At 50.0% G+C, this 13,495-nt stretch overlaps 1 protein-coding gene across 2 annotated transcripts in view; it reads left to right on the top strand.

Moving 5' to 3' along the window:
* Positions 1 to 2,373: 2,373 nt before the first annotated feature.
* Positions 2,374 to 13,495, top strand: part of LRRC2 (leucine rich repeat containing 2) — a 35,387-nt gene continuing 24,265 nt past the window's right edge. The window contains exons 1-2 of one of the 2 annotated variants that reach the window (XM_045492648.1): positions 2,374 to 2,501; positions 12,762 to 12,905. In XM_045492648.1, the coding sequence (XP_045348604.1) occupies positions 12,781 to 12,905 (125 nt within the window). In that variant the 5' untranslated portion in view covers positions 2,374 to 2,501; positions 12,762 to 12,780. Of the gene's footprint in view, positions 2,502 to 3,506; positions 3,849 to 12,761; positions 12,906 to 13,495 lie in introns of those variants that run through there. The other variant, XM_045492649.1, reaches the window with a different exon arrangement.

The raw sequence follows: 13,495 nt of genomic DNA, 5'->3' as shown, positions 1-13,495 counted from the left end.
TTTTAGCCATTAAGACAGGTGTGAGGTGGTATCTCACTGTGGCTTTGGTTTGTATTTCCCTGATGATCAGTGATGTTGAGCATCTTTTCATGTGTCTGTTGGCCATCTGGTTGTCTTCTTTGGAAAATGTCTGTTCGTGTCTTCTGCCCGTTTTTAATTGGATTATTTGGTTTTCGGAGGTGTTGAGTTGTACGAGTTCTTTATATCTTTTGAATACTGACCCATTATTGGATATGTCATTTGCAAATATTTTCTCCCATTTCCTAGGTTGCCTTTTAGTTTTTTGATCATTTCCTTCATGGTGTAGAAGCTTTTATTTTGATGAGGTGCCGATAGTTTATTTTTGCTTTTGTTGCCCTTGCCTCCCTTGTTTCCCTTCCCTTCCTTTTCTAGAAAAATGTTGCCAGGGCTGATGTCAGAGAAATTACTGCCTGTGCTGTCCTCTAGGATTTTTATGGTTTCAGGTCTCGCATGTAGGTCTTTAACCCATTTTTTTTTTAATTTTTTTCAACGTTTATTTATTTTTGGGACAGAGAGAGACAGAGCATGAACGGGGGAGGGGCAGAGAGAGAGGGAGACACAGAATCGGAAACAGGCTCCAGGCTCTGAGCCGTCAGCCCAGAGCCCGACGCGGGGCTCGAACTCACGGACCGCGAGATCGTGACCTGGCTGAAGTCGGACGCTTAACCGACTGCGCCACCCAGGCGCCCCATTTTGAGTTTATTTTTGTATACGGTGTAGCAAGTGGTCCAGGTTCATTTTCCTGCATGTCGCTGTCCAGTTTTCCAGCCCCACTTGTTGAAGACACTGTATTTTTCCCATTGCATATTCTTTCTTGCTTTGTCGAAGATTAATTGCCCATATAACTGGGGGCTTGTTTCTGGTCTTTCTATTCTGTTCCATTGATCTAGGTGTCTGCTTTTGTGTCAGCACCATACTGTTTCGATGACCATAGCTTGTGCGATAACTTGAAGTCTGGAATTGTGATGCCTCCAGCTTTGGTTTTCATTGTCAAGATTGCTTTGGCTATTTGGGGTCTTTTGTGTTTCCGTACACATTTTAAGATTGTTTGCTCTCATTCTGTGAAAAATGCTGTTGGTATTTGGATAGGGATTGCACTAATAAAATGATAATTACAAATTGTTTAATGTTTATTTGTTTTTGAGAGAGACACAGGGCGTGAGCAGGGGAGGGGCAGAGAGAGGGAGACACAGAATCCGAAGCAGGCTCCAGGCTCTGAGCTGTCAGCAGAGAGCCTGATGAGGGGCTCAAACTCACAAACTGTGAGATCATGACCTGAGCTGAAGTCGGACCCTTAACCGCCTAAGCCACCCAGGCACCCCAATAAAATGATAACTTAATTATAAATGCCAACAAATAGAAGATGTTGCACACAGAAAATAGTCCTTTCAAAACCCGACTATTTTGTAATTAGGGTTATCTTGTCTATAGTAGGCAAAAGGTGTTTTTCTGTTTCGGATGAAAGTGTATGAGGAGTCTGTGGCCATGAAGTGGAGGTTATATGGACCTCTTGGAACAGGCAGGGGTAGGGGCTGGGCGGGGGGATGTGGGGGTGGGGGATGCAGTGAGGTGAGAGCAATTCCTGATGAACTGATCGTCAAATCGTCACAGTGTTGGTTCTTAGCAAAGCATCTTTGTCCAATTAGTAAGATCACCAAAGAGAACCCAAATTCACATATGTTTTAGGAAATTTATTGATTTATTTTTTTAAGTTTATTTATTTATTTTGAGAGAGAGAGAGAGTGCACGAGCAGGGGAGGGGCAGAGAGAGAGGGAGAGAGAGGGGGAGAGAGAGAGAGAGAGAGAGAGAGAGAGAGAGAATCCCAAGCAGGCTCCACACCATCAACGTGGAGCCCAACACGGGGCTTGAACTCACGAATTGTACCATCATGACCTGAGCCGAAACCAAGACTCGGGTGCTTAACTGACTGAGCCACTGAGGCACCCCTGTTTTAGGAAATTTAAAAGAAAAAAAGGGGAAATCCAGATCTCTGATATCTGTGGCTTCAAACACGGAACACAGTTTTACCTTCCCTGGGTCCTATCCCTTTCTGATCCCCCGTTTTGTTCGGTTCTTAGCTTGGAGTGCTAAGAGCACGGGGCCCCTTCCCTGTTTCTCTGGCCTGTTGGGCTCGATGCACTCCAGGATGGCTAGCGTACAAAAGGCCGTGCGGTCTGTACCGAGGGCGCGGTAATCCTGGGTTACAGGGCTCGAATTGGCCGGCTCGTCGTTTGCTCTGGGCCAAGCCCTCCCCTCTGAACTGTGTTTTGTCTCATGCCGGGCTGAGTCACATAGAATAGATAGATAGTTTATCAGCACATGTCCTACAGATCATATTCTCGACTGACAAATATAGCCCGTTAGCGCACAGGCCGGAGGCTCCAGTGTGTGTGGCTGCTGTGGGTGTCAACAATACTCCACAGCCCGGATTCCACCTGGCAGGCAGCGGGCAGGGGCCGGGACTGCAGCGCTCTCACGGGTAGGTGGCCGTCATGGGCGTGGGGACGTGGGGGGAAATGGGAACGAGGGGGCTTGTGCACCTGCTGGTGGGAGGCTGGGGGGCAGTGCCTCCTTGTTTATATCTTTCCCACTGTGCCGTGCATGGCAGGACCCTGGCAAACATCCCCAGTGGAACATGGTGGGGGGGGGTGGATTAGCAATTTATCTGCATTTTAGGGCAAGAAATGGAACTGAATGGAAAAGGAGAGACTGTGGCAGAGGTGGGTGTTGCCCAGAAAGGCTGCCGCTGTGGCGGGGGGTCCCCAAGATTCCTGCTCCTGGTTTGTGAGTCTTTCCCAGGAAACTGCCCTGGTGGCCGCGGCTGAGCTCAAAATGTTCCGGTCCAAAGTGCTGTCTAGGGGGAGATAAATCAACTTTGTTTGTGTCTTTGGTGCCCTGAAAGGGATGATTGACATCTGGGGGTGGGGGGGGGACACTTTCCTTCTGGGGATTGTCTCCCCGCTCTCCAGAGAGAGAGGGCGAGGGTGGGAAAGGGATCGGAGACCCAGAGGAAAACCATCTGGCTTTGTGAGCGGCTCAGCTGTGCTGGCGGCTCTTCTCCACCAAATCCTCTCCGGAAACTCAGGGGCTGGGGCGGTCTCCCAGAAAACCTCCGCTGACCATGCCCTGGGCACAAGAACCCAAGGGTGCTCACGGACCCCTGGTTTGTGTCTTACGTTTAATAAGTGATGATGTCCGTCTTCAACTCTTCTCTTTTTTTCCTTTAAATCACTGACATTTTTGGAGCTTTACTGGGTGCCAAATACTCTCTTACTCACTTGACCGAGATGATCACACGCGCTCCAGTCGCCAGTCCCGTGAGCTGGGTGCCCCTGTCAACCCATGCTCAGAGAAGTACACCGGGGCGCAGAGGGGTTAGGTGACTGTCTCAGGGGCGTGCAGCCATAAATGGAGGAGGCGGGACTCCAGCCCAAGCAGGCTGACTCCTCTTAATCCCATGCCCGGTGGCCTCTGCCTCCCTGCTTGGATTTTCTGGTTTAACAAGTTACCAGGAAAACAATGGGTGCTCCCAGGGAAACTCTGACCCTGTGACGGAAGATGTCATTTAAGTCAGAATTTGGCTGAACTATCCTGACGGTACTGACCTCACTTGAACACTTAGCCCTTCATAACCCTACTGTTTCTAGACGAAAACTCACTCTGGGTGCCAGCTCTGGGGTCCAGGCAGTAGTCTTACGTGAGGCTGGAATGGAATTTGTGCGACGCTGAAGCCCCTTGTTGGCCACGTTACTGCCTCTTCTGTGCGTTGGGGTCACCAAGAATTCCCACTGGTTGTGGCTGTTCCCTGAGCTCCGGTGAGGCTGAGGTGGGTGTCTTTTTCCCGAGGTAGATACACTGGGAAGAATGCTGTGGAGGGTCTGGAGCTGGTCTGCCCAAGGGAAAGAGGGGGCCGGGGGTTCTGAAGAGTAGGTCGGGGTGAGGGGCCAGGCCCCTCTCCCCATGGCTGTTCAGGTGACCTCCTGACCTCAGCTCTGTCCCTGTCTCCCCACCTCCCCGCACTTGCCGCTGTCCCTCCCCCAGCCTGGCACCCAGAATGGCTGGGCATCTGCACTGTGGGCTTTGCGAGGTCTCTTCCCCCGGGGCCTCTGCACCTTAGATTCTCAGAGATGTGAGCCCTCTGCCCAACCCCCTGCCCCCTCTCTGTCCAGACTGCTGTTTGACAAGAAGGGAGAGGACTAGGTGACCAGAAAGTACCCCCCTCCCGCCTGGAACGCTGGCATACGTCTTCTGAGTGGGGACTCATGCTATGGTGCTAGGGGATGTGTTTTTTCCAGTCATGCCCTCTGGCTCGGACGGTGGGTGGTTCTGCGAAGTGATTCTCATGTGCCTGGCTTGCAGAGGGAGCGTGGACAATTACTCAAGCAAACCTGCACGGATAGTCCCCTTCCCCTTCCCCTTCCTCAGGGTCCCATGGCGTTTCCCCGAGCCCCACTCTCCATGCGCGCTTAAGGGCCTCCCTCCTAACCCGCCTCCACGGCGTCTATCCAGCTGCCCTTGTCAAATCCCCACGCCGCGCTGAAATCCGTTTCTCTGAGCCTCTGTTCCCCTCTCCAGGGGGAGAGCTCTGACGCAGGGACATTCACCCTTCTGCATTTGACAAGCGCCCCCAAACATCAGTTACTTGGGGTTCCTAGGAATCAAAGGACAGAAATGCACAGCAAAGGAACTGGCCCAATACGCAGGGTTTCTGTGTTGAGGTCAAGGAGCCGGACCCTGGCTGCACCCCCCCTCCAGGGCTACCGTCATTCACCCGGTGACCTCTCGGGGCACGCGCCTGACTGGGAGCCCACCTCTGGGGCCTCTCCGGGGGCTGCTCCCGTCAGCAAACCGGGGCCCTTCTCAGCGCGGTCTACGGACAAAGCGAAATTCAACCAACCAGCGGGCAACTCAACTTGCCTTGTGTGCTGTGAGGTAAACAAGCAACAGTCTGAGGGAAAAAGTAACAGGGGGCTCTGGCTTAGAGGAAGAGGCCACGCCAAGGAGAGAACACTGAGTTCAGGGTATGGGGCGCAGGGGAGCCCCGGGGACGAGGGAAGGGGTCCAGGCCGAGGCACTGAGGAGGAGAACAGTCGAGGGTGGACATGCCAGGGCCCTGTGAGGGGCTGGGATGTCCCCTTCATCCCAAAGGGAAGTCTCTGGAGCCCTTGAGCCAGGTGGCCGCGTGATCTCACCCTCGTCGGAAAATGGCTCTCGCTGTTGGGTGACAAATGGATTGGACGTGGGTGAGTGGGAAGTCGGGGCGCCAGCTGTAAGGCTTTTGCACGACCGGGGCCAGCTGTGACACTAATCGGTGGTGAGAAATGCCTGCCCTCTAAGACTTGGGTGATAGATTGGATGCGTGAATGAATGTGTGTGTTTGTGTATGAGTTCATGCCCACATGGCGGGAGGGGTGAGGACACAGAAGGCGTAAAGGAGTGACCTCCAGGTAACGGTGGAGTCAAGGTGAGGAATTAAGGCGGCTGGGGACGGATAGATTCCAAGTGAGTAACTCTGGAAAGGAGTTGTGTTTCTTCGAGAAATGTGGGAGACATCCAGGTGGATATGTCAAGGAAGCGGTGCGATCCAGGCCCTAGAGGTCACTGTAGATTGAGACCGGTTCTTTTAAGTGGCTCTTATTTCACTGTCCGCTGTATTCATTATTTATCGCCGCATAAGAAATCGCCCCGACACTTAACAACTTAGTACAAAAAACGTATTCTCTCTCTCTCAGAGGGTCAGGAATGGCTTAACTGAGCGGTCCTGGCTCAGGGTCTGTTGTGAAGTTGCACTTAAGATGTCTTCTGGGGCTGCTGCTATCTGATGGCTCAACTGGGGCTGGTGGACCTGCTTTTAGACAGCTTCCGCTCACATGACTGCTGGCAGGGGGCCTCTGCTCCTTCCCGTAGGAAGCTTCTCTATTCAGCCGCTTCAACATCCTCATGACATGGCGGCTGACTTCCCCCAGAGCACGTGACCCAAGAGATAGAGAGAGCAGTGCCCGGTGGGACTTAGTCTCAGAAGCTGCACGCCATCACTTTGACCACATTTTATTCATTAGAAATGAGTCACTGAATCCAACCCACGCTCGGGGGGCGGGGGGAGGAATGAAACTCTACCCCCCTTTTTAGAGGGCAAGAGGGAGTGCAAGCAGGGGAGGGACAAAGGGAGAGAGAGAGAGAGAGAGAGAGAGAGAGAGAGAGAGAGAATCCCAAGCAGGCTCCATGCTATCAATGCAGAACCCGATATGCGGCTTGAACTCACGAACCATGAGATCACAACCTGAGCCGAGATCAACAGTCGGATGCTTAACTGACTGAGCCACCCAGGGTCCCCATGCCCTACCCTTTAAAATATTTTTTTCATGTTTATTTTTTATTTTTGAGAGACAGAGACAGAGACAGAACACAAGCAGGGGAGGGGCAGAGAGACAGGGAGACACAGAATCCGAAGCAGGCCCCAGGCTCCGAGCTGTCGGCCCAGAGCCCGACGCAGGGTCAAACTCACAGACCTCGAGATCGTGACCTGAGCTGAAGTCGGACGCTCAACCGACTGAGCCACCCAGGCGCCCCAAGCTCCACCCTTCTAAAGGAAAGAATGTCAAGGAATTTGTGGGTACAATTGCAAGCCATCACATCCACAAAACAAAATATATTTTATTGTTCACCGAAGCCAGGAAGCACAAACAGGGCTGGCACACGTTTTTGTATGGTGTTCGGGCACTTCTGGAGGGGGCTGGTGCTGCGAGCCATGGAGACCGAGCTGGAGTCCCCCCCCCCCCCGCCCCCTGCCTCCCCCTATTCCCCTTCATTCTCAGTGCCTGTCACAGAGAAGCTGACACAGAGGAGAGAAGGACAGACCAGCATCTGGGCATCACAGGGGCCAGGAGGGAAACTGAGCACAGCAGGTTCCCGTTCCCTGTCCTTCTGCGTGCTGGCCTGCCGGGGCCTTTCCCTCTTGGGCCAGCGGCTCTTGTCCTGAGTATGTCTCCAGCAGGTGACAACTGATCACAAAACATGGAAGCAAGCTCAAGGCTCCGGGGAGCCCACGGCCAAGTCAGCCGGGAGGGGCAGGCCAGGAGCTTTCTCTTTTGTTATGTAAGCGCCTACATAATATCTTCCATTTTGCCAGTTGGCCCGCAAAGCCTACAGCATTTATTCTCTTGCCCTTTCCTGAAAAGGTTTGCTGACCCCTAGAGTAAAGCGAAAGATTTTTCCAGGAGGAATTTTCCTTTCCACTAGGAATCCAAACTTAGAGAGTCTCTGATTGTTGACATTTTCGCTCAGGACCCAGGACACCAAGAGAGGTACACAAATGAGCCCGATGACACTCTGTCCCAGTGTCCTTTCTGTTGCCATGAGTGACGTCATGCTTATCCTCTGCTCTCTTCTAGTCCCGTGTGGTTTCTTGTCGGGAAGATGCCCTGTGGCTGCGGACCATGTAGCCCAAATCTAGGGATCTGTGTTCCCTTATGATTCTGCTGTAACCGTGCAAAGCCAGATCTCCAGCAGGGAACTGGGATCAGGCGTCTTCTTGGATTCGGAATCTTTGGTGTAAAACTCAGTGAGGGCTCACGCTAAAGCCCTGCGTTTCTTACGGTGCCTCAGGACAGTCTACTCGGATGTGGAGTTTTCTCTAGGAGGATATTGCTTTCTTTGAAACGAGGGTCTCTCAGACTGGATCCTGTAGAGGTGAATTTTTCTCTGTACTCCAGCTTTGGTAGAGTCGTTCTGGAGAAAGTTAATGCTCAGGAAATTACATTTTACGTATTTGCAGGAAAGGGTGTGTTGACTAGAACTCATGCTACAAAGAAGAGATTAGCTTTGTCTCTCTTTCCTGAGATCGGCTCTCTTTCCTGAACCTGCTGAGTGACTGTCACCTGCATGGGTCCCTGACATCTGCCTGCTTTCTGCTTGCCCCAAAGTGGCTTTGTCCCTGGATGGGTCTCCTACCTGTCCTTCAATGACTCATGGGCTTTGTTGTAAAACCGCTTCTCGGATCTGGCACCCATCCGTAGAGCTACTCTCTGAAGGGTTAACTTTGAACTGTCCGGTTGTTCAGGGAGGCCTCCGTGCTGCCCTGGCCCGCACAGGACACCAGGGGCTGGGCTGGACATGGCCTTCAGGCGTTGGTATTTCTTAGCTTCCCTGGATTTCACATTATGTGTAGACCCCTAGCGAATGTGGTCATCTCTTACTGTTCTTAGAGCTTCCACATTTTGTCACACACATTTGCAAACAGAACATCTCACCGGCAAGACCTTGACTTAAAATCCCGGCACATTCAAAACCCTCTTAACTGAAGACTAGAACCTCCTTCACTGCTTTGCAAGACGCAGGGGAAATGGGGAACGTGGTTGGATGGCAGACAGGATATACTCTTTCCCACCAAAACACTGACACTAACACTGATTTACAACCATTTAAAAATAGAACCCAAAGGATCAAGAAGAGACCATTCCTCTAAGACGCAAATTTGAATCATATTTCTCCAAATGAATGCATGGAAACTAATGAGCAATGGTTTTTGGTTTTGTGTTTTAATGCATGGGCAATTAAGGTACAGATCTGGCTACTCCCCAGGGATTTGCTGGTCTAAGAAAATGACAGACACTCAGCAATAGAGGCCGAGTCACGGCTGGTTGATCTAGAGCACACACGCTGTCCTTCAGCTTTAACTACCCTTGACTGCCTGGGCTGTCCACGCTGCTCAGAAAGTTCCCTTTACTTTGGTTTTTGCTTTGCTTTTAATATATTTTTTTAATGTTTTATATTTAGTTTTGAGACAGAGACAGGGCATGAGTGGGGGAGGAGCGGAGAGAGAGGGAGACGCAGAATCTGAAGCAGGCTCCAGGCTCGGAGCTGTCAGCACAGAGGCCAACGCGGGGCTCGAACTCACAGACTGTGAGAGCATGACCTGAGCTGAAGTTGGACGCTCAGTTGCCTGAGCCACCCAGGCGCCCCCTTTTTGCTTTGTTTTTCCGTGTAGACTTGGTTTATGTGTAGAGATCGCCTCAAAGCAATTAGTCTATCTGGTTCTTTCTCTCTTTTGAATTTTTCTCCATTTCAGGAGGGGGCCTTTGCTCTCGTTTGTAGGCTGGTGCCTCGCATGTTTTAATGGAAACTTTTTTTTTTTTTTTTGTCAAAAACCCAAACCTTAAGCCCTTGGTAGCTTAGGCGCTCCGGACCTGAAGATGACAGTAAGGAAACTGATAGAAGACAAATTAAATGCAGCGGTTTCTGGTTCTGGGTGAGACGGAGTTAGGCATACTCTGCTGTGTCTCTCCCACCAAAGGCAGCTCCATAAAAGCCAGATGGAATACATGGAATATGAAGACTCTGAAAAATAACTGGTTGCAAGAGAATCAGAGAAAGACACCAGAATTCCAAGTACCAGGAACCTGAGGTGTGTTTCCCATTTTCCCCTCCAGTGTTCCGCAGCCTGGACCCAAGGCAGCCTGGAGCCCAGAATTGGGCACGACGGTTCCTAGTCGTGCTCCAGGAATAGAAAAGGGGACTCCTAGTGCTCAGAGTGTGGGGGCAAATCCCTGTTCTTCTTTTCCCCATCCTGTCATGTCTCAGCCCCCAAAGGATTCTGCAGTAACAGGAGGGACAGGGAAGGTTGATAACAGAGGACCTCGGTCACCCAAAGCTTGGAGAAAGGGGATCCTTCCATTCTGATCAGAGGAGTTACAGGCCCCAGAGGGTGGAGAACACTTTCATTGCTTTCGACAACGAAAGCGAGGTCTGAAGCCCTTCCAAGTTTTGCCCTTTCTGGGGTACTCTCCCTCTGCCCTCTGGTGTGAATGGAGAGGTAGGAAGTATCAGCAAAGACACAGAAGCTATAGAGAACCAAATGGAACCTTGAGAAATAAAATAGGCCATCACTGAAATAAAATATTCCTTGGATAGGCTCATAAACGTAATTGGAGATGATATGATATAGGGAAGCGTGGGACGTTTGAAGATGGGTTGGTGGATAATACCAACCTGAGAAAAAAGGGGAAAAGAAATTTATAAAGAATGAACAGCCTCAAGAATCCACGAAACGATAGTGAAAGGGCTCATATTTGTGTTGCCGGAGTCTCAGAAGGAGGGGAGAAAGAGGGCAGGGCAGAAGAAAATCGTTGAAGAAAGAATGGCTGAAAATCCCCCGGTTTGGCAACAGAACAAACCTCCTGACCAGAGGAGCAAGGCAAATCCCACACGGGATAAACTTAAAGAAATCCATACCCGGATTCATCATAATTAAACTGAGGAAAACCCAAGACAAGGGAAAACTCTAGAAAAGTTGTGAGAGAATGATGATGTGTCACCTTAGTGAGAATTATGGTTCCAACAACTGCACGTTTCTCCTGGGAAACCACGGAGGCCGGAAGACACGGGCACAGTGTCTATACGGTGCTGAAGAAAAAGCGTTATCTCAGGGTTCCAGAGGCAGCCAACACAACCTTCAGGGTAAAGGTGAAAACGAGATATTCAGATGGGGGAGGACAGAACATTTATCAGCAGACATCCCCTGTCTGAGGGGACATGGGACCACAGGAATGTGGGAGGAACAACAGATATGGTACATATCAGGGTAGACGTGACGGGCTCGCGTCCTCCTAGTGCATTCTTTAACATAAGATTCATGATTGGAAGCCAAAAATAGAACACTGACAGGTTCGGTGCCTGGGAAAACTGCAGCACAAAGGCGAGAGAGCCTAGGGGAACCTTGGTGGGAGTCAGGTGTCTATGGCTCACTATCAGTGGTGAAATGTTGTTTCTGATAGACCGAGATAAGAAGTGAAGCCAGAGTTGATCCTCCGGAGGGCAGCCATGAAAACGAAGAGGAAGGACACTGAGAAACATAGTCAAAAACACAGTAGAGAAGCTAAATTGAATCCTAGAAGGCGTGAAACACAAAAGAAGGCAGCAAGGCGTAAAGAGGAAAACAAAGGAGGGGTCATGCAGAAATCGGGTAATAAACGAATGTAGACCTAAACGCAAAGTATCAGGCATTATATTAAATGTAAATTGCCCAAACACACCAATTAAAAGCCACTGTTGGAGTGTGTCTAAATAAATGATCCGACAAGATTCTGTCTACAGGGGAGCCTGGCTGGCTCAGTCGGTGAAGCATGCGACTCTTGATCTCAGGGTTGTGAGTTCGAGCCCCACATTGGGTATGGAGCCTACCAACAAAAAACAAAAAACAAAAACAAAAGATTCTAGCTACAAAATCTCACATCAAATATAACCGTATACGTACTTAGGTTAAAAGTAAAAGGATGGAATTGAGAAAGTGAAAAAACAACTCTGAACACAGGAGAAAAGTTTTGCAAATCATCTATGTGACGAAGGACCTGTGTTTAGAATATATAAAGAAGTATTTGTGACAAGTCAACAATAAAAAGACAAATGGCCCAATTGAAAAATTGGCAAAGGATCTGAATAGACATTTGTCCCAGGAAGGTATAATGAGGGCCAACAGGCACATAGAAAGGTGTTCGATCAACATCATTAGCTGTCAGGCAAATGCAAATCAAAACAACTAGATAGCACTTCCCATCCACTGGGACGGCTCTGATGGAAGAAAACAGAAGAACGAGTGTGGAGAGGATGTGGAGACGCTGGAGCCCCAAGCAAGGCTGCTGGGGCCGTAAGATGATGAAGCTGCTTTGGAAAAGAGTCCCGTGGTTCCTAAAAAGGTTAAACACACAGTTAGTTATCAGACGACCCTCCAACAGCTGCTCCCACGTAGTTACCCAAGAGAACCGAAAACATGTCCGTACAAAGACGTGCACCGTTTGCACCTGAATCAGAAATCTCCTGTAGGTAAAAGAGTTTTAAGGGAGACCAAAGACAGTCCCAGATGCCAGAAATGAAGGGAAAGACGGAAATAAATTGGAGCCAGCATTTTCAGCTCGTTAGACGGAAATTACGGCTCCTCAGCGCTCGGCTGCACAGACGAAAGCTGTGTCCCCCTGCTTGGACTGGCAGGCCATTTATGGCGAGGACACAGCTGAGTCAGAAGATTAAATATTTGGTTTTGTATCCCCACTGACTGCCATTTAGAAGCATCTGGAACTGGAGCAGAGAGTATTCAACAGCCCTGCTATTGGCCAGCCGACACGCTGTGTGTGTGTGTGTGTGTGTGTGTGTGTGTTCTGATTAACTCACGAACTTCCCTTTGAGTATGTTCCAACCTGTGGGAAGATTAGTTGCTAGAAATTCAATAGAGGGCAGAACCATGAGGCTTGAGGAAGGAATGCCCAGGGAGCTCTGGGAACCCACAATTCAGCTGAGAGGCAAGGGCAGAAGTGTGAACTTCTAGAAGAGATGCTTGAAGGGTGATGTTGAACTTGACTTCCCCAGAGTACGATCAGGCTTTAAGACCATTAACAAATGCCATCCTGGAAGTAACAGGCATTTCATCATTGCTTAAGAGAATTGATTCATTCATTAAATTTTTTTTTTTTAATTTTAGAGAGAGTGTGTGTGTGTGAACGGGGGAGAGGGACAGAGGGAGACAAGAGAGACAGAGACAGACGGAGACAGGGAATCTCAAGCGGACTCCACATCCCATGTGGGGCTCAATCCCATGACCCTGGGATCATAACCTGGGCTGAAATCCAGAGTTGGATGCTCAACCGACGGAGCCACCCAGGCACGCCTCATGTTTCATTTTAAAGTTCATGCTACAACTATTTTCTTCTGTGTGTGTACAAAGCTGACATAACGTATGTTTCTTAAATAGGTAATTTCACACGCCCAAAATGGGACACAAAGTGGTCGTATTCGACATTTCTGTCGTCAGAGCCTTGTGGGAAACTCGTGTCAAGAAGCACAAAGCCTGGCAGAAGAAGGAGGCAGAAAGGCTTGAGAAAAGCGCTTTGGAAAAGTATGTGTTTTCTGTACTTGCCTGTGGCTTCTCGGGGACATGGGGGCTTGGCAGGCAGCATAGTGGAGGGGGATGCCTTTCTTCTGGGATTTCTCAGTCAGTGACTCTTGCTCACGGGACCTCAGAGCTGTCACGCTGTTGCCTGGCTAGTGAACGTTCGATTCCTGTAACAGTCACCCCCAGTGTCGTAAGGACCCACATACCTTCCAGGCGCGGTACTGGGCACCAGGATGCCACAGGGAACTTGGTGGAAGGCTGCCAGACTGGCCTCCCTAGGCCATCTGATGCTCTCCACACCTGGGCGGCCCCTGTGACCATGCCCTGGGGCAGCTCAAGGCCACTCCCCGTCATGCATTTCAGCCCTCACCTATTGAACTGAAGGCTGCATAAGAGTCCCTGTATCGATGCATTTTTTACTCCGATTGAGATGATATGATTGGACTAACTATTCGTGTCGACTCATGAAGTCTGAGGAAAAGAGAGTTACTTGTCTATGAAATTAAGTCGAGTGCTTTGGAAAAAACTACATTTACGAAAAATATGAGCCACACAATGGACTCTGCACTGCGCAAGTCTGAATATGACAAGCT

Source organism: Leopardus geoffroyi, chromosome A2 (genome assembly GCF_018350155.1).
Source record: "Leopardus geoffroyi isolate Oge1 chromosome A2, O.geoffroyi_Oge1_pat1.0, whole genome shotgun sequence".
Classification (NCBI taxonomy): domain Eukaryota; kingdom Metazoa; phylum Chordata; class Mammalia; order Carnivora; family Felidae; genus Leopardus; species Leopardus geoffroyi.
The sequence above is the reverse complement of the archived record's forward strand: the minus strand, read 5'-3'. Positions and strand labels throughout refer to the sequence as shown.